The sequence below is a fragment of the Manis javanica genome, chromosome 5, assembly GCF_040802235.1.
Source record: "Manis javanica isolate MJ-LG chromosome 5, MJ_LKY, whole genome shotgun sequence".
NCBI classification, from domain to species: domain Eukaryota; kingdom Metazoa; phylum Chordata; class Mammalia; order Pholidota; family Manidae; genus Manis; species Manis javanica.
Genome location: NC_133160.1, coordinates 114,568,492 through 114,589,322, shown reverse-complemented (window position 1 = coordinate 114,589,322; position 20,831 = coordinate 114,568,492). Strand labels below are relative to the sequence as shown.

Here is a 20,831-nt window from a genome sequence, read left to right as displayed (position 1 = left end):
TTGATCATTTTACAAGTGGTAAAAATATTAAATTTAGAATCAAATTATATTCTCTGAAAAAAGCAAAACTACTATTTTTTAAAATTTTGTTGTCATTAATCTATAATTACATGAAGAACATTATGTTTACTAGGGTCCACCCTTCACCAAGACCCCCACACACATACCCCATTACAGTCACTGTCCATCAGCATAGTAAGATGCTATAGAATCACTACTTGTCTTCTCTGTGTTGCACAGCCTCCCCTGTGCCCCCCCCCACAACATTATACATGCTAATCGTAATGCCCTCTTTCTTTTTCCCCACCCTTATGCCTCCCTTCCCTCCCATCCACCCCAGTCCTTTTCCCTTTGGTAACTGTTAGTCCATTCTTAGGTTCTGTGATTCTGCTGCTATTTTGTTCCTTCAGTCTTTCTTTGTTCCTATACTCCACATATGAGTGAAATGATTTGGTGTTTGTCTTTCTCCACCTGGCTTATTTATACCCTCTAGCTCCATCCATGTTGTTGCAAATGGTAGGATTTGTTTTCTTCTTATGGCTGAAAAATATTCCATTGTGTATATGTTCCACATCTTCTTTATCCATTCATCTACTGATGGACACTTAGGTTGCTTCCATTTCTTGGCTTTGTAAATAGTGGCTTTTGGATATAGAGTTCTATAGATGTCTATTAGGTCCATCTGTTCTAGTGTGTTGTTCAGTGCCTCTGTGTCCTTACTTATTTTCTGTCCGGTGGATCTATCCTTTGGAGTGAGTGGTGTGTTGAATGAATGCATTGCATTCTCTTTCCTCCTTTAGTTCTGTTAGTATTTGTTTCACATATGTTGGTGCTCCTGTGTTGGGTGCATATATATTTATAATGGTTATATCCTCTTGTTGGACTGAGCCCTTTATGTAATGTCCTTCTTTATCTTTTGTTACTTTCTTTGTTTTGAGGTTTATTTTGTCTGATACTACTGCAACACCTGCTTTTTTCTCCCTGTTGTTTGCATGAAATATCTTTTTCCATCCCTTGGCTTTTAGTCTGTGCATGTCTTTGGGTTTGAAGTGAGTCTCTTGTAAGCAGCATAGAGATGGGTCTTGCTTTTTTATCCATTCTGTTAATCTGTGTCTTTTGATTGGTGCATTCAGTCCATTTACATTTAGGGTGATTATTGAAAGATACGTACTTATTGCCATTGCAGGCTTTAGATTCGTGGTTACCAAAGGTTCAAGGTTATCTTCTTTAGTGTCTTACTGTCTAACTTAACTCGCTTATTGAACTATTTTAAACACTGTCTGGTGATTCTTTATTTTTCTCCCTTCTTATTCCTCCTGTTCCATTCTTTATATGTTGGTTGTTTTATTCTGTGCTCTTTTGTGTTTCCTTTAACTGCTTTTCAGGGTAGTTGATTTTATTTTTTGCCTTTAGTTAGTATTTGGTTGGTCTGCTTTCTTTGCTGTGATTTCATTTTCTCTGGTGACATCTATTTAGTATTAGGAGTGCTCCCATTTAGAGCAGTCCCTCTAAAATACCCTGTAGAGGTGGTTTGTGGGAGGCAAATTCCCTCAACTTTTGCTTGTCTGGGAATTGTTTAATCCCTCCTTCATATTAAAATGATAATCATGCTGGATACAGTATTCTTGGTTCAAGGCCCTTCTCTTTCATTGCATTAAATATATCATGCCATTCTCTTCTGGCCTGTAAGGTTTCTGTTGAGAAGTCTGATGATAGCCTGGTGGGTTTTCCTTTGTACGTGACCTTTTTCCTCTCTCTAGCTGCCTTTAAAACTCTGTCCTTGTCCTTGATTTTTGTCATTTTAAGTATTATGTGTCTTGGTGTTGTCCTCCTTGGGTCCCTTCTGTTGGGGGTTCTGTGCACATCCGTGGTCTCATCGATTATTTCCTCCCCCAGTTTGGGGAAGTTTTCAGCAATTATTTCTTCAAATACCCTTTCTATCCCTTTTTCTCACTCTTCTTCTTTGGTACCCCTATAATGCAGATATTGTTCCTTTTAGATTGGTCACACAGTTCTCTCAACATTGTTTCATTCCTGGAGATCCTTTTATCTCTCTGCATCAGCTTCTATGTGTTCCTGTTCTCTGGTTTCTATTCCATCAATGGCCTCTTGCATCTTATCCATTCTGCTTATAAATCCTTCCAGAGATTGTTTCATTTCTGTAATCTCCTTCTGGACATCATCCCTTAGCTCTTGCATATTTCTCTGCAGCTCCATCAGCATGGTTATGAGCTTTATTTTTAATTATTTTTCAGGGAGATTAGTTAGGTCTATCTCCTTCTCAGGGTTTGCCTCTGTGATCTTGGTCTGTATCAAATTGTTCTGCCTTTTCATGGTGATAGAGGTATTTGTGGAGAGAGCTGGCATGTGTGTTCGCCAAGAGAAAGTCCCTTCTTGCTGGTTTGTGGCCTTCCTCTCCTGGGAGAACAGCGACCCCTAGGAGCTTGTGCTTTGTAGCTGCGTGCAGGCGGGGTTTCTAATTCTTGCCTGGCCGCTGTGGAGCTCCGTGGTTGCTGTGGGTGTGGTCAGCCTCAGGCTGCTTCTCCAATATGGCGGAGCCATGTCAGACGGGGAACGGGCAGTAGGCTGTTTATCGCCATGAGGGGCCTCCGAGCTGTGCTGCCACCCAGGGGGTTAGGGTGCCCAGAGTTCCCTGGGTTTCCCAGCTGCTGGGCTAAGTGTCCCTGGATGCTTCCATCCAGCTGTGGGGTCCCTGTCCCTTTAAGACTTTCAAAAAGCACTCGCTTTTCTTTGTCCCTGGTGCTCCAGCTCCAGGGACCTGCTCCCAGGTCTTACTGTCCTGTTTCCCTAGTTTCCAGCACTCCACGCACTGTGTGTCTGCGCTCTGGTGCAGATGGCTAGGGCTGGCTATTTAGCAGTTCTGGGCCTCCTCTCCCTCCCCGCTCCAACTCCTCTCCTCCTGCTGGGAGCTGGGGTGAGAGACACTTGGGTCCCGCTGGGCCGCGGCTTGTATCTTACCCCCTTTGCGATGCGCTGGGTTCTCACAGGTATAGATGTAGTCTGGCTGTTGTCCTGTGTCTTCTGGTCTCTCTTTTAGGAATAGTTGTATTTGTTATATTTTCAAAAATATATATGGTTTTGGGAGGAGATTTCCACTGCTCTACTCACGCTGCCATCTTGGTTCTCCCCCAAAACTACTATTTTTTAGTGGAATTGTATTAAATTTGTAATGAACATAGGGAGAATTGTTATCTTTATTATATTGTGTCATTCTATCTAAGAACATGGTGTATCTTTCTAATTCCTCAATCTTATGTCTTTTGGTCTTGTTCTGGAGATTTTCTTGTACCATATAGATTTTGCACATTTCTTGTTAAGTTGATTTCTAAGTGTTTTATCTTTTGTATTGCTATTATAAAGGGATCTTTTCTTTCATTATATCTTTTAACATGTTTTTATATATGAAAACTATTTAAAACTGTATATTAATATTTTGCTTGGTTAATTTATTAACTTCTCTCATTGCTTATAATATTCCAGTTTTTAGATTTAATTTAGTGTTTAGATTTTAATTTAGATTTAATTTTAGATTTAATATTAACAGTTTAACACTTATGTTTATAAGTTTCTAATTTATTTTATTTTATTGTTCTTTAACATTTTAGATTAAATGATTGATTCTCTTATTTATTTTTTATTGATATAATAATTTAGGCCTATGACTTCCTCTGCCCTTTGCTTTATCTTTATTATATAAGATCTAATATGTAGCACTTTCACTATAAATGTTTCTAGAAATTCTGCAACATTGTTTTGTGTTTTCTTCTGACCCATAGATTGTTTAAAGTAGGATTTAAAAATTCCTGGGGAAAGGTCTTTTAATTTTGTGAAAAATTTAGCTTTAGTGGCTTGTAAAAAAAGAAAATATCTATAGTTTATTGGTCTATTTTTGGTATTAATTAAAATATTACTTTTATTTTAAAAAATTTTTTTGGTACCATTAATATACACTTAATGAACAACATTGTGGTTACTAGATTCCCCCATTATCTAGTCCCCACCACATTCCTCATTACAGTCACTGTCCATCAGCCTAGTAAGATGCTATAGAATCACTGCTTGTTTTCTCTGTTATACTGCCTTCCCTGTGCCCCACTTACATTATGTGTGCTAATCATAATGCCCCTTTTTCCCCTTATCCTTTCCTTCCCACCCATCCTCCCCAGTCCCTTTCCCTTTGGTAACTGTTAGTCCATTCTTGGGTTCTGTGATTCTGCTGCTGTTTTTTTCCTTCAGTTTTTTTGTTCTTATACTCCACAGATGAGTGAAATCTTTGGTACTTGTCATTCTCTGCCTGGCTTATTTCACTGAGCATAAGACCCTCTAGCTCCATCCATGTGGTCGCGAATGGTAGGATTTGTTTTCTTCTTATGGCTGAATAATATTCCATTGTGTATATGTACCACATCTTCTTTATACATTCATCTACTGATGGACACTTAGGTCGCTTCCATTTCTTGGCTATTTTAAATAGTGCTGTGATAAATGTAGGGGTACATATGTCTTTTTCAAACTGGGCTCCTGCATTCTTAGGGTAAATTCCTAGGAGGGGAATTCCTGGGTCAAATGGTATTTCTATTTTGAGTTTTTTGAGGAACCTCCATTCTGCTTTCCACAAAGGTTAAACTAATTTACATTCCCACCAGCAGTATAGGAGGGTTCCCCTTTCTCCACAACCTCGCCAACATTTGTTGTTGTTTGTCTTTTGGATGTTGGCCATCCTAATGGTGTGAGGTGATATCTCATTGTGGTTTTAATTTGCATTTCTCTGATGATTAGTAATGTGGAGCATCTTTTCATGTCTGTTGGCCATTCTGAATTTCTTCTTTGGAGAAGTGTCTGTTCAGCTCCTCTGCCCATTTTTTAATTGGGTTATTTGCTTTTTGTTTGTTGAGGTGCATGAGCTCTTTGTATATTTTGGATGTCAACCCCTTATCGGATATGTCATTTATGAATATATTCTCCCATACTGTAGGATGCCTTTTTGTTCTACTGATGGTTAAAATATTCTTTATAACCAAAATGATACCATTAAAAAAATATTCCTTTGGTGCATGAAAGGAAAATATATGATTTATTTTCAGAATGATTTATTGTAATCAGGTACATAGCATTAAATATGTTATTTATATTTTCTATATCTTTAATCTGTCATGGATTGAGAAAAGTAAATTACATTCAGCAAATATGATGTTTTTCTTTTTCTATCTCCTATAATTTCTATCTTCCTGTAATTCTGTGTGAATTATTTCTTTTGTTAACTTACATATTATTACTTACATGTTTTCATTTGAATTATCCTTTTGCATTGTAATGTGCAACTCTGTCTTATTTAATGCTGAATTTCTCCTTGTTTGACAATAATAACATCATTTTTCTTGTCATCTTCCTGCTACATATTTGCCCATCTTTTATTTTCAGCATTTCCTAACAGCTTCATTGTAGGTGTGTCTTCATATAAAATGCAGAATCAGATTTTGCTTTGGGAGCCAATTAAAAAATATAATTCTTTTAAATAAGTAACAGGATAATTTATATTTGTTTTTAGGATAGATATATATGATCTGAACTGTCATTATTTTCTGTTCCATTATTTTAATGTTTTTAATTTATTTTTTACATTTTCTTTCTTTTTTGTGTATGATTCTGATACTTAGAACAAATTGTAGTTACTTTAATAATTATAACTTTAGTACTCTTATTTCTCTGCTTCTTTATAGGGTATCTATCTATTGATACTCTAATAAAAGAAATGATAAAATATTTCCTGTTTCTTCCGATTCCATTTTTTTGTCTCCTACCTGGTATTTGCCAATAAAAGCGATTTTTGTAGTATGTTTACCTTATAATTTTAAATATTCTTATACATCTATTATTTGATTGGTCAGCTTTCAGTAATATCTGTTTATTCCAGTCATTAATATTAGGCAGTCAGGGTACTTGCTCATCTAGGCTCTTCCCATTCTAATTTTCTTTGTTGCACCAATTCTACAAAATCAAATCAAAAGCATTTACATTTTGTTTGTCACCCCAATCCTCATTTATTAAGTCTCAGTTTTATAATTAAGTATATTCAAAACTTTCCAGTTGTCCTTTTGCCAGTGTCTTCAGATATATTTTGATTCATTCAAGTTAATCTTTTATCAAGTTTCTCAGGAAAAATTTTTGGGCAATATTCCCTGAGTTGTTAAAATTTCAGATTGTTTTCAGCCTTTAATCTTAGCGGATGATTTGACAAGATACAAAATCTTGACTCCCCTTCATCAACCTCCTATAGGCATTACTGTGCTGTTTTCTGGACTTGAGGGTAAAAATCTGAATTTTTGCCTAGTTGCTCATAGGATTCTTTTTTTAAGCTTCAAAACCCAGCAATTCTACTGAAATGTGTCTCAGTATTGACCATTTTAGGTCAATTGTATAGATTCAAGTTTTTTTTTTTCTATTCTTGTGACTTTAAGTTCTTATTTTTAAAAATTTTGGTCTAATGTTGAACTTCTCCCTAAGAACATTTTTTTCTGTTGAGTTTATTGGTATGTTGGTAAATTTATTTTTTAATTGGGTTTTGTTCTTTTCTTGGGTTGGCACTTTTAAAATATGTCCTTTTATTTAAAAAATTTGCATATAGTAAAATTCACTTTTTATTGTACAGTTTCATGAATTTAGACAAATGCATGTAGTCATATATCTACCATTAGAATCAGAACAGTTCTATCACTGCCCCAGATGCCCCTGGCTGATCCTTATATAGTGTCTTTTTATGAATGCTGTGTCAAATCCTTTCTTTATTACTTATCAGTAATTGAGTTGGATTTCTTGAATCTGCTATTTGCAGGATACTTCTGCAAGGGTTGAGGAGAAAGCACTGGACAGCCTTCAGAATCCTCCTTTACCACTGTCACAGAATCAGATTGCTCCTGTTGAAGTGGTTCCTCTGTGTGACTCTCTGTCTTACACTGGATCCAAGAGGGCTTCTCCTGCCTTTATGCATATTTTCTGTGCTACAAATAGAGCAATATATTTTGCATTTTGATGTGAACACTTCACCTCAGAAAGTACATTTCTATAGTCATTTTGAGAGATTTGTTACTCCTGGCCATCTTGTCTGCTTTTCTTTGCTGCCTTTTCCCTGTGTGGTATCTACTAACTCTGCTGCTCCTGGGTGACTCTTACATATTTTGGGGGGTCTGTAGAAAATATGTCTTCTAGTTTTGCTAAGAATGGAGATTGTTTAGGTTAACTGTGGCATTTGTATGTGATCCAGAAGGAGAAGAGAACAGACCTGTCTCACACAGCCACGTTCATATTCTAAGTGCTTCCTCTGACTGCGCTCATAACTGCCTTTGTCTGACTCCTCTTTCTTGGCTCACACATTAAACACCGAAATCCCGCAGGCTGCTAACCTCCTATTCATATGTCACTCGTTCAAGCATGTGTGATACTTCCTGTGATATTCCAGATCTCTTCATTATTTCCTAAACACATCATTTCAGAGTTGGTCCATCTTTCTCTGCTATCCTTATCTTGGAAGGTCCTTTTCTTCCTTCTCTGATTACTATACTCCTGTTTATTCTTTAAGATCTAAGAAAGTACACTGTCTCCTTCAGGAACTCTTCCTTGACACCTAAAGATGAGGCACTTCTACAGATAAGGCAGAATTAATCTCTTATTTGTGTTTCCACAATATATTGCCCCATTTCGGGTGTACTTATCTGGCTGTTTTCAGTATTTATATACGTTATTACCAAGCCATATGTCAATACAGAACTTTCAGATGCTGGGTTGCTAGGACCCTATTTATAGCTCTTCTGTGGTAGTCAGCACATACTTTCATTTGCCTCATTTGATTTTCAATGGTCAGTTGAAGGGTACAATATTTGGGGTCATCTAGATTTTCTTATTTTTATTCTCAAAGTGAATTAATCATTTCAAAGCAATTTTTCTGCTTACAATGTAACTGAAATTCCTGTGTAATTGGAACATTTATAAATTTTGAAAAAGATCAGTGATCGTTAATAGGAGCTCTTCTGCATTCCAGGTGATGCAACTGTGACAATAGCTCACAGGTATACTCCCAGAGAACAACTAAAGATCCATACTCAGCTGGCTGATATTATCGTAGCAGCTGCAGGTAAGTCTCTACCGGCTGTTATTTGGTGGCCATCATTGGCAGAGTAAGCCCTGCCCTAATTGCTCACATGCCTGTAAGAACAGCTTCTTGGGAGAGTTGGGTGTGTGTATGAATAACTTTCATCAACCAGATTCTGTCTCTTGGCTGTCTTCATATTGGTCTATTGTGCCTATGTTTTAGCATTTTTCATCTCATTATGGACAACCCAAACAGCCTTTGGAATGACAGATTAAATGTAAAAACAAATGTGTGCTTTGCCAAATCTTTTGACGCAATGTGATTGATTCTAAAAGTGAGTGAGTGATAGGGTGACTGGTAGCAAATGCTGTTGAAAAGAGAGCCGGGACTGGCTCATATAGGACCTTATAGGTAAAGACTTTGATGTAAGCCAAAGATGGCTGAGAGCAGAAGATGGACATGACCTGGCTTATGTTTTTAGAAGATTGCTCACACTGTGTCAAGGAAAATTAACTCTAAAGGAGCAAGAGTAGAAACATAGAGAACAGTTACTGCATTTTAATTTAATGGCTCTAGGTTTTTCCTAATTTGTTTTATATTCAAACATACCAATTATTCTACTCTTTATTTCTACCTTTGTTCTTGCCATGTAGTATTTCTACATTGCAGACATTGTGACTCTAATTGCTTTACCCAAGACGTGCCAAGGGCCTTTTTCATTTTTTTTACCAATTAGATATTATTGGTAATTTCTAGACTTTACATTTGAATTGCTGAGTATCTACAAACTATGAATGGAGAGTAAAAGTTCCAAAAGAAATGGACTTCGAAGAAGAAAATAATGATGTTTGCTTTTAACCAAATTTAATTCCCTTTCTTATTGTAAAATAGGCCTTTCTCTGGAACCTAGAATATATATATGGGATAACTCCAGGTGATATAATTTGCCTCCTTTGGATAAAAAATAGAAATATTCTCTTTCCAGAGGCCACCAGTAAGCTGGTATAGCTAACCACACTTCCTGTTTTTCTGAGAAATTATATTCAGGTGATACCTAATGAAAATTTTTGAACTAGATTGACAGAAGTAAGACAAATGTTTAGAGAGGGAGACTACAGATCAACATTAAGTGAAATACTGCTATAGCACTGATGTATTCATGGAAGACAAATATTGCATGGACTTCTTTTTAGAAACACTTGGATTCACACACAAGACTCAAAATTTGGTGAGTAGAGAGGAATTTGAATGGCCATCTTTGTCCATCTCTAATTTTAGAATGAAATTTACCTTATCTTTAAAAGGTGCTACTTAACTCTAATGATAACAACTTGTAAAGAATATTTCATAATGGATATTAGTTCCCATTTATCCATTACAATATTGAATGATTTATTTTTTTTCATCTAGTGGGGCAAAATCCCTCAGTGTGCATTCATGCTCTTTATTTTGTCATGAGAAATGATGAATGGGTGATTACAAGCCTCTTTCAAGAACCACTGACATTCTTTCTTGAATAAATCAAACTTTATGTCACAAGTCATTGTGCCAACACTGTTGTCATCTTTGAATTTCTCCTATGGACTCACTGTATACTCCTTGGTAAAGGCCTAAATCTACACTCAGTACAAGGTGTTTAAAAATTAGGGGAAAAAAAGGAAAATAAAGAAAAGGAAGGGGAAGGAAGGACTAAGCCTGTATGCAATTCACAGCATGGAGCTAGCAGGTACTCAGGCACCTAGGTTTGGAGCCAGGGCTGAGGCCCTGGACAGCAGCCCCGTCCTACTCAGGGTGCCCTCACCACCAGAGGGCAACCAACAGTCAGATGCACTGCCAGTGTAGCCAGTTTACTGCAAGCCGGTGCATCCGGCTGCAAGACATTCTGAGTGAAGGGAGCGGGAGTGGGTTTTGTTCCCTGCCTTGTATTCTAGCTCTCATGCCTCGAGCTAGATACCAAGGTACACTGAAGCCTGGAAGGCAGTCCTCTATACATCCCTACAGTCAGTCTGCAGAAATAAATATTTGGATAATGGGAATTCACGGGAAACAATTGAGAATTTGTAAGAAATTACTAAACTTTCACTTCCTTAATAATCACCCAAAGAATTTAAGGATAAAATATGTAGATATTGGTAAATTCAGTGAAATTGTACAGAAAGCACAAATTAATGTAAAAAAGAAATTCCATGTAACCACATAATAGGAGTGAAATATTATTAAAATGACCACATCATACATTGTGTGTAGGAAATAAACAATACAAATAGCAGTGAGTTTTAAAGAAGGAGATAGTGATCTAATGGCAGAGGTAGTGGAACAGGGAGGGCTGGATCGTCGTCATAACTGGAATGTCAGCCTGCGTGGCAGCAGTCCCATCTGGAAGCCAGGAAGCGGAGGAGGAGGAGTACATGATGTATCAGAAGGACTGATCCTGTCCGAGAGACGACAGTAAAGAATGTAGGGATGAAATCTCATAATGGGCTTGCAGAAGAAAAAAGTAAAAGAAGAAATCATTGTGTGAAGATCCTGAGGCATGAATAAAATTAGCTTATGTTAATATTAATCTCACCCCTCCAGTTTCTCAAACTCCCGTAGTCCTCTCCTTGTAAGTTTAATTATAAACCTACAAATCTCCTCACAAATTTGAGATTTAGACTAATATAGAACCTCAAATCTAAAAATCTAAAGAATTGTTTGACAGAACCTGTCAAACTATGCATTTAAGAACAAGATGCTACAAGTCCCTACTCAAAGTTACCTTTCTAGGTTCATAGAATTAATCTGTTTCTAGTGCACTTTACCGTGCCATGGTTATAGCATTTAACGCCTGTTTACCCTTGTCTGTCACCTTCACTAGACTATAGCAAAGACAGGATTCTCTTTATTAGCTTTGGTATCCAAGTGCTTAGAACAATATCTGACACATGGTGGGTACTAAATAAATGTGTACTATATCCATTTGAGGATTACAGCTGGAACAAGGACTTCAAATTGACATAAACTTAGCTGATAAATTTTTAGGAACATAATTTTATAAAGACAGAATCATTATTCTAGTTATTGGTTGATTTACCTATTGGTAGCATTAATTTTGTGAGTACTAAATATTCCAGATTGCCTCTGTAAAGTGAATTGATAAAGTCATAAAATGGAAAGATTTGTCATAAAAGAGTACTTCATATATTAAGTGATAAAGAGACTGATTTGATTTGAAATGTTAAGATTAAGAAATTAAGAGCAGGGTGAAGAGAGTAAAACTAGTATAGACATTTAAAATATATTAACAGTATTAAACAGTTGAATGGAAAAAGGTAGTTTAGGGGAAGGCTAAACTCTTTTGTGTAAGGCTAATGATAAAAAAGGGAAAGGTAGCCAGAATAGGGCACCAATTCTAAGAGCATGTTAAAAAAAGGTCCTTTCACTTTCTTATATCTCATGCTTCCAAGAAAATGGGGGAAATATGAAGTTTGTAAAAGTTCTAAAATCTTCATTATCCAGGCAGGATAGCAACTTTTTTCCATACATTGTCCAGAGGACCCTCCACCCATCTGAGTAAACTGTGAAACTAGCATCATTCAGAAGATGAGCTGCTGAGTCAATGCCAGTTGCTTATTAACCTCTGGATACAGAATGTCACAGTTGGTGACAGCTGGCATTTTGTCCACTAAGCCATCCCCTCCAGCATGATGGATGAACCTTCACAGTCGTAACTCTAGCGTCTCTATTGCAACACTTTTAATGATAGACACTGTAATATGAAACAGTATAAATGGGCAATTCAGTAGAGTAATTTGGAATATTCATACTTACTCCTCATAAAATATAAGGTGACCAACTTCTTTTTATTACTTCTTCCATCATATTTTCAAGTTTATACACTCCCATCAAACATCATCCTGTGTTCTCAATAGAGTTTTATCTTTGGTGGATTTCCTCCTCCTAGGAGCAAGGTTAGTAATTTTAGGATGCCAGGACACTGAGAATTTCCAAAGGGTGGGGCATGGAAATGGTCTCTTCTGCCATTTACTACTCATGCAGTTTAGGAGTAGAACTTGCTCCCTTACAGCCCTGGGTGCCTCCTGAGTGGATGCCAGCACATTTCATGGTTTAACTAATCCCACTGTTCCTATCATGTTTGTCATTCTTCACCTTGCCCTTAAGTTTCTGCTTTTCCACTTAGAATTCCTTCTCGCTTTCCTAAATTTGTCATTTGTCTCAATTTTGTCAGTTAATTTCAATAGTATAGAGTAGTGTAAGTCCTCAGGGCTTGCTAGATTAAGAATTCCAGAATTAAAATACAGACTCTGCTGCCTCCTGCTAATTGTGTACCTTGGTCAAGTCATCTCAGCTCTCTGAGCTTCAGTCTCTTCAGTGTGAAGAATAGTATGCCTCTAATAGAGTGTTGCTAAGTCTGCCAATCCATGTAAAGAACATAACATAGTGCCAAGCATATTGCAAATACCCAATAAATATTAAATGCTAATATGTTATATGGCAGTCTTTCTTAGTCTATTGCATAGGAATTTTTAAACAATGATTTAGAAATAATCAGTTAATTATTAAGCTACAACTTTGATATAACTAAATGAATACACTTTTTGTTACTTTTGATACTAACATAGTACAGGCATACCTTGTTTTTATTGTGCTTCACCTTTATCATGCTTCACAGGTATGACTTTTTTTTACAAATTCAGTGTTTGTGGCGACCCTGTGTCAAGCAAGTCTGTCGGCACAATTTTTCCAACAGCATTTATTCACTTTGTGCCTCTGTGTCACATTTTGGTAATTCTCACAATATTCGAAACTTTTTCATTATTATATTTGTTACGGTGATCTGTGATGTTACTTTTGTAATTGTTTTAGGGCTTCATGAACTGTACCTACAAAAGACTGAATTTAACTGATAAATGTTGTGTGTATTCTGACTGTTCCGCCTACTGGCTGTTTCCCTGTCTCTCTCCCTCTCTTTGGGCCTTTCTATATATCCTGAAACATAACAATATTGAAATTAGGCCAGTTAATAATGCTTCAGTGGCTTCTAAGTTTTCAAGTGAAAAGAAGAGAAACGTGTCTCTCACTTAAAATCAAAAGCTAGAAATAATTAAGTTTAGTGAGAAGGCGTGTTGAAATCAGAGATAGGCAGAGATCTAGGGCTCTTGCACAAAACATTTAGCCAAGTTGTGAATGTGAAGGAAGAGTTCAGAGAAATTAAAAGTCTATTCCAATGAACACATGAATGATAAGAAAGTGATACTTCCATGTTTGCTAAAATGACGTTTGAGTGCTCTGGATAGAAGATCAAACTAGCCACAACATTCTCTTAAACCAAAGCCTAATCTGGAGCAAGGCCCTAACTCTCTTTAATTCTCTGAAGGCTGAGAGGGGTGAGGAAGCTGCAGGAGAAAAGTTGGAAGCTAGTAGTCTCCATAAAATAAAAATGCAAGATAAAGTAGCAGGTGCTGATGTAGAAGCTGCAGCAGGTTTTCTAGAAATCTAGGTAAGATAATTAATGAAGGTGCTACACTAAACGTCAGATTTTCAATATAGATGAAACAAGCTTTTATTGGAAGAAGATAGCTGAAGAGAAGTCAATGCCTGTCTTCAAAGTTTCAAAGGACAGGCTGACTTTTTTGTTAGGGGCTAATGCAGGTGGTGACACTGAGTTGAAGGCAATGCTCATTGGCCATTCTAAAAATGCCAGGGCCCTTCAAAGTTATGCTAAATCTACTCTACCTATGCTTTATAAATGGAACAACAAAACCTGGATGACAGCACATCTGTTTACAACTTGGTTTACTGAATATTTTAAGCCCACTTTTGAGACCTTCTGCTCAGAAAAACAGATTCATTTCAAAATATGACTGCTCACTGACAATGCACTTGGTCACCCAAGAACTCTTATGGTGATGGACAATAAGATTAATGTTTTTATGCCTTCTAATACAACACCCATTCTGTAGGCCATGGAATAAGAAGTCATTTAAACTTTCAAGTCTTATTGAAGAAAAACATTTTTGTAAGTCTTTAACTGCCATGGGTAGTAATTTCTTTGCTGGATCTAGGCAAAATAAATAGAAAACTTTCTGGAAAAGATTCACCATTCTAGATGCATTAAGAACATTCGTGATTCATGGAAAGAGGTCAAAATATCAACATTCATGGAGTTTGGAAGAAGTTGATTTCAGCCCTCCTGGATGACTTTGAGGGGTTCAAGACTTAATTGGAGGAAGTCACTGCAGATGTGACAGAAACAGCAAGACAACTAGAATTAGAAGCAGAGCCTGAAAATGTGTCTGAATCGCAACAATCTACATTCGTTCAATAAAACTTTAACGAATGAGAAGTTGCTTCTTATGAATAAGCAAAGAAAGTGGTTTGTTTAGAAGGAATCTACTCCTGGTGAGGTTGTTTTGTAGATTGTAGAAATGACAACAAAGGATTTAGATTATTACATAAACTTAATTGACAAAGAAGTGGCAGGGTCTGAGAGGACTGACTCCAATTTTGAAAGAAGTTCTACTGTGGGTAAAATGCTATCAAACAGGACTGCATGTTACAGAGACATCATTCATGAAAGGAAGAGTCAATCAATGTGGCAAACTTCACTGTTGTCTTATTTTAAGAAATTGTCACAGCCACCCCAGCCTTCAGTGACCACCACCCTGATCACTCAGCAGTCATCAGCACTGAGGCAGGACCCTCCACTGGCAAAAAAAATTACAATTTGCTAAAAGCTCTGATGACGATTAACCTTCTTTAGCAATAGAGTATTTTTAAATTAAGGTATATACATTGTTTTTTAGACATAATGCTATTGCACACTTAATGGACTCCAGTATAGTGTAACTATAACTTTCATATGCACTGGGAAACCAAAAAACTTATTTGACTTGCTTTATTTTAATAATAGCTTTTCATGGTCGTCTGAAAACAAGAATCTCCAAAGTATGCTTATATAATATTAAGGCATATTTCATGCCTTACAAGTGTGTTATTGAGCTTTAACATATACAAAGGTAATATATATGTGCCATTTATAACCCATTCTGTAGACCTGTTATCATTGCAAATCGGTCCACTACAAGACTTTGAATACATACATAAAGATATCAGAATATAATGTAAGGTTGAAAGGATCTAGAATATGAGGCAGAGCATGTAGAAGAAGAATCATGGAAAAAAGGAAGGAAGATAAAGGTTCAATTTCAGTTTTAACCTTAAAAATCCCTTTTAACTCTCTTCAATTACTGCAAAATAGAAGTCAAATACTAGTGGTACAGTCTGCTGTAAGAATTAAGTTCCAAACCTTACAGTGGTACTAAATGAATGTAGTTGCCCTTCCTTTCAGTCTGATACTGTGTTATGTATGACTCTATGACTAAAATTACAGTAAGCTTTAAATGAAAATTTATCATCTAGCACCAAACAATTTAAGTTGCTAATACTTTTATATATAGACTATAAAAGGTATTATATAAACTTTTACATTTTTCCTTGACCCATGCTATCTTCAGATAAGTGAAAATATTCCCCCCAACTGAGTATTTAAGAAGCATCCCAAAGCTGTTTTTCTTTTTCTTCATTTGCCAATTTTTCTCAATTTTGTATAATTGCATGAACTTGAGAAAGGAGTAATAATCTCTTCATGTCCAAGTGTTTTCACTTGATATGTCAGCAGAGATTGATTTTTTTCTTTGGAGGGTCTTCTCTCTATACATATGTATTTTTTCTAATTTTTATGAGTAAAACAAACAACAATAGCAATATTCAGGAGAACTGCAGTAAAGAGCAGTTAGATAGGATATCTTTATTATGGAGAAATGCAGATTCCCTTTGAAGTTTATTTTAAACTGTTAAATGATATGTTATAGCTAATTCTACTTGGTTACAAATGTGTATATTACATATTAATGTAAATTAAAGAGGGGAAGGGCCCTTTCAAGATATGTCTCTAGCCATTGGTATTATCACTTTGTTAGGTTTTTATGACCAGGTCATTAAAAATTTATATTATGAAATATTCAAAATATGCATAAAAGTAAGCAAATGAATAGTATTAACACCTACACCACTAACCACCAGATTTGTCAGATCTGAATATTGTTATGTGTGTTTTCAATTTCCACATGCTGTATATTTCTGCAGCTTGTTTTGTTCTGATTAACATTATGTTTTAGAGATTTGCCCATGTAAACACATTTAGCATTAGTTGTGTAATACTCAAATAACTGAATATTCATCTTCTGCTGATGGATATATATTTTATTTTCAATTTATTGCTGTTATAAACAGTGCTGTAGAGTATGTACATATTTCCTTGGGATCATTCATTCAACAGTTATTAATTTTGCCACTTTTAATATTAGGTTCTACATGTGATGGAAAACAAAGATACATAAAACATAGTTCAAGCTCTTAAGAAGTTCAGAGTCTAGCAGAGAAGAAAAGTTTACAAACAAATGAGTATAATAGTTTGCTAATGCAGTATTAGAAGTATGTGTGTATAGATATACATACATGGTTATTATCTAGAAAAAGAGACAAAGAGACAGATAAAAGGAACAGAGACAGAGGCCAAGAGAGACAGAGACAGAGAAAGAGCATCACTGAAGAGAGAATGACAGCTGTATTTCACTGACTCTGAAGATGAAATGACTGATTTGGGTTCCATCCCACAGAATGAATAAAGATTGACTTTGCCAAATCAAAGGGACTGGCACTTCTCGCAGCTTAGAGCTGTTAAGACAGTATGCATATATCAAAGAAATGTTAACTATTTCAAAATGGTAGATGCCTGTCTGTGAGTGGTGAAAGATGAAGCTGAGCATTTAGGAATGACCAGACATCAAAATAAATGAAGACATTTGGATTTTATCCTGTAGGTCATGGGCAACATCTAAATAGTTGTAAGTATTAGAATAAAATGATCATATTTAAATTTTAGAAGGGTTACTCTGGTTGCATCCAGGCAGGTATGAGGCTGGAAGTATTACCGATGAGGTACTAACCTAATGTAGGAGAAATTTAAAGTCAGACTCAGAAACATAAAATTGACTAAACAGATGTGGCTTTGGATCCTGGGTATATAGTGTTACCTTTACCAATGAAGAGTGCATAAGAAGGAAGCAGGGTTTGTGAAGGGTAGGACATGAGTGGAGGGAGGAGATGATGAATTCCATTTGAACCTGTTAAGTTTGAGATCCGTGGTATATTCAGGGGAAAAAAGTTCAGTAGAGGATTGAGATAGTGTATGGATTTGGGGTTTGGGAGAGAGAGCTCTAATCTAGTGGATTTGTCATGACTGTTCAATGCCTTTACTGTCCAATGCATTTGATTTCCATTATATGGTCAGGTTAGCCAACTGATCTGCTTTTTCCACTCTTAATTCTCACAGCTGACTGTATCTTCCTACTGTTTTTTTTTTCTACCACACACAGCCTGATTTCAGTAACCATGTATTTTCCTACCTGTTATTTAATTATTTTAATGTTTTATAAAACAAGAAAAAATTGTTTCCCTAATCCTTTATGGTTTAATTAACTGATTTCTGAGCCTGGGTTGCCAAATTTATGCTTGAAACATCTATTGACTTAAAAACATTCTTATTCTTTAAAAACTAGAACCTAACAACAAAAATTCTACATGGACGTGCTCTGAAGATTTTTCTGACCAACCAGTCTATTTTTCTGGTCATTTGGTCTACTTTTTTTTCTTATTTATTCTTCCACCCCTGTCCATTGGAGTGGCTCTTCAGCTGCCTGGTCAAGGGTCTGCATGTGGTTAGGGATTAAAAGCCCTTTGTCCCTCTGTTAGAAAATGATTACCTCTGCATTTAAAACAGGATAAGTTCTGGATATCTAATCCATCTAATAAAGAGTAGTACCAGAAGCCATGATACTTTTCCTGGTGTATCAGCAGATGATTTAAATCTACTCTAAGGTTTCTATGCCCTTTTTGCAAATATTCCTTGAACATCATCACTTCAACAAGTAACTCCAATAAATGCCATCTGGATTACACTGAAGAGCTGGTCTAAGGCATTTTTTTTCTACTGTACCTTCAGTGAACTTAAAATATACCTTAGGGGCAGAGCCAAGATGGCAGCATGAGTAGAGCAGTGGAAATATCCCAGAACCACATATATCTATGAAAATATACCAAAGACAACTCTTCCCAGAGGACACAGGACAACAACCAGACCACATCCACACCTGCAAGAACCCAGTGCCTTGCAAAGGGGGTAAGATACAAACCCCGGCCCGGCGGTTCCTGAGCACCCCTCCCCCCAGCTCCTGGCGGGAGGAGAGAGGTCTGAGCCGGAGGGAGAAGGAGCCCAGGACTGCTGAACACCCAGCCCCAGCCATCCGGAACAGAGCGCAGACACAGTGCATGCACGGGACCCTGGATACTAGGGAAACAGGGAAGCAAGAACAGTGAGCGGGTACCGGAGGCCCGGAGGACAAAAGAAAAGCGAGTGGCCATCTTTTTTTTCTTTTTTTTTCTGTTGTTGTTTTGTTGTGGTCAGTGCTTTTGGGGAGTCTTAAAGGGACAGGGACCACAACACTAGGGAAACACGGCAGCAAGACCGGCGAGCGGGTATCAGAGGCCGGTGCCGGAGAACAAAAGAAAAGTGAGCGACCGTTTTTTTTTTTATTGTTGTTGTTGTTTTGTTTTGGTGAGCGCTTTTTGGAAGTCTTAAAGGGATAGGGACCCCAATACTACAGAAACAGGGCAACAAGACTGGTGAGTGGGTGTCCGAGGCTGGCACCGGAGAATAAAGAAAAACGAGTGGCCATTTTTTTTTTGTGGTCGTTTTGTTTTGGAGGGTTCTTTTTGGAAGTATCAAAGGGCAGGGTGGGACACTTAGTCCAGAGGTAGTGAATCCGGGGATCTCTGGGTACTCTAATCCCCTGGGCTGCAGGGAGCACGGAGGCCCCTTACGGAGATAAATAGCTTCCCGGCCACTCCCGTTCCAACGCAACTCCACCACTTTGGAGCAGCAGCCCGGGCCAGGCCATGCCCACAGCAACAGCAGAGATAAACTCCATAGCAGCCGGGCAGGAAGCAGAAGCCCTGTCTGCACACAGCTACCCAGCACAAGCCACTAGAGGTCGCTATTCTCCCTGGAGAGGAAGGCCGCAAACCAACAAGAAGGGAAGTTCTTCCAGCCATCACTCGTCCCAGCTCTGCAAACTATTCCTATCACCATGAAAAGACAAAATTACAGGCAAACCAAGATCACAGAGACAACACCAGGGAAGGAGACAGACCTAACCAGTCTTCCTGACAAAGAATTCAAAATAAAAATCATAAACATGCTGACAGAGATGCAGAGAAATACGCAAGAGAAATGGGATGAAGTCCGGAGGGAGATCACAGATGCCAGAAAGGAGATCACAGAAATGAAACAAACTCTGGAAGGATTTATAAGCAGAATGGATAAGATGCAAGAGGCCATTGATGGAATTGAAACCAGAGAACAGGAATGCATGGAACCTGACATAGAGATAAAAGGATCTCCAGGAATGGAACAATGTTGAGAGAACTGTGTGACCAATCCAAAAGGAACAATATCCGCATTATAGGGGTACCAAAGAAGAAGAGTGAGAAAAAGGGATAGAAAGGGTATTTGAAGAAATAATTGCTGAAAACTTCCCCAAACTGGGGGAGGAAATAACCGATGAGACCACGGATGTGCACAGAACCCCCAACAGAAGGGACCCAAGGAGGACAACACCAAGACACATAATACTTAAAATGGCAAAGATCAAGGACAAGGAAAGAGCTTTAAAGGCAGCTAGAGAGAAAAAGGTCACCTAGAAAGGAAAACCCATCAGGCTAATATCAGACTTCTCGACAGAAACCCTACAGGCCAGAAGAGAATGGCATGATATGTTTAATGCAATGAAACAGAAGGGCCTTGAACCAAGGATACTGTATCCAGCACGACTATCATTTAAATATGATGGCGGGATTAAACAATTCCCAGACAAGCAAAAGCTGAGGGAGTTCGCTTCCCACAAACCACCTTTACAGGGCATTGTACAGGGACTGCTCTAGATGAGAGCACTCCTAAAAAGAGCACAGAACAAAACACACAACATATGAAGAATGGAGGAGGAGGATAAGAAGGGAGAGAAGAAAAGAATCTCTAGACAGTGTATATAACAGCTCAATAAGCGAGCTAAGTTAGGCAGTAAGATACTAAAGAGGCTAACCTTGAACCTTTGGTAACCACTAATTTAAAGCCTAAAATGGCAATAAGTACATATCTCTCAATAGTCACCCTAAATGTAAATGGACTTAATGCACCAATCAAAAGACACAGAGTAATACAATGGATAAAAAAGCAATACCCATCTATATGCTGCTTACAAGAAACTCACCTTAAACCCAAAGACAAGCATAGACTAAAAGTCAAGGGATGGAAAAACATATTTCAGGCAAACAACAGCGAGAAGAAAGCAGGGGTTGCAGTACTAATATCAGACAAAATAGACTTCAAAACAAAGAAAATAACAAGAGATAAAGAAGGACACTACATAATGATAAAGGGCTCAGTCCAACAAGAGGATATAACCATTCTAAATATATATGCACCCAACACAGGATCACCAGCATATGTGAAACAAATACTAACAGAACTAAAGGAGGAAATAGAATGCAATGCATTCATTTTAGGAGACTTCAACACACCACTCACCCCAAAGGATAGATCCAC

The 20,831-nt window shown here is 37.4% G+C and overlaps 1 protein-coding gene across 4 annotated transcripts in view; it reads left to right on the top strand.

Annotated features, from left to right (window-relative positions):
- The window catches only part of MTHFD2L (methylenetetrahydrofolate dehydrogenase (NADP+ dependent) 2 like), a 139,240-nt gene that overhangs the window by 50,975 nt on the left and 67,434 nt on the right, over positions 1–20,831 (top strand). For all 4 annotated transcript variants that reach the window (XM_073237472.1, XM_073237470.1, XM_017661206.3 and 1 more), the window contains exon 6: positions 8,057–8,149. In XM_073237472.1, coding sequence (XP_073093573.1) covers positions 8,057–8,149 — 93 coding nt within the window. The remainder of the gene's footprint in view (positions 1–8,056; positions 8,150–20,831) is intronic.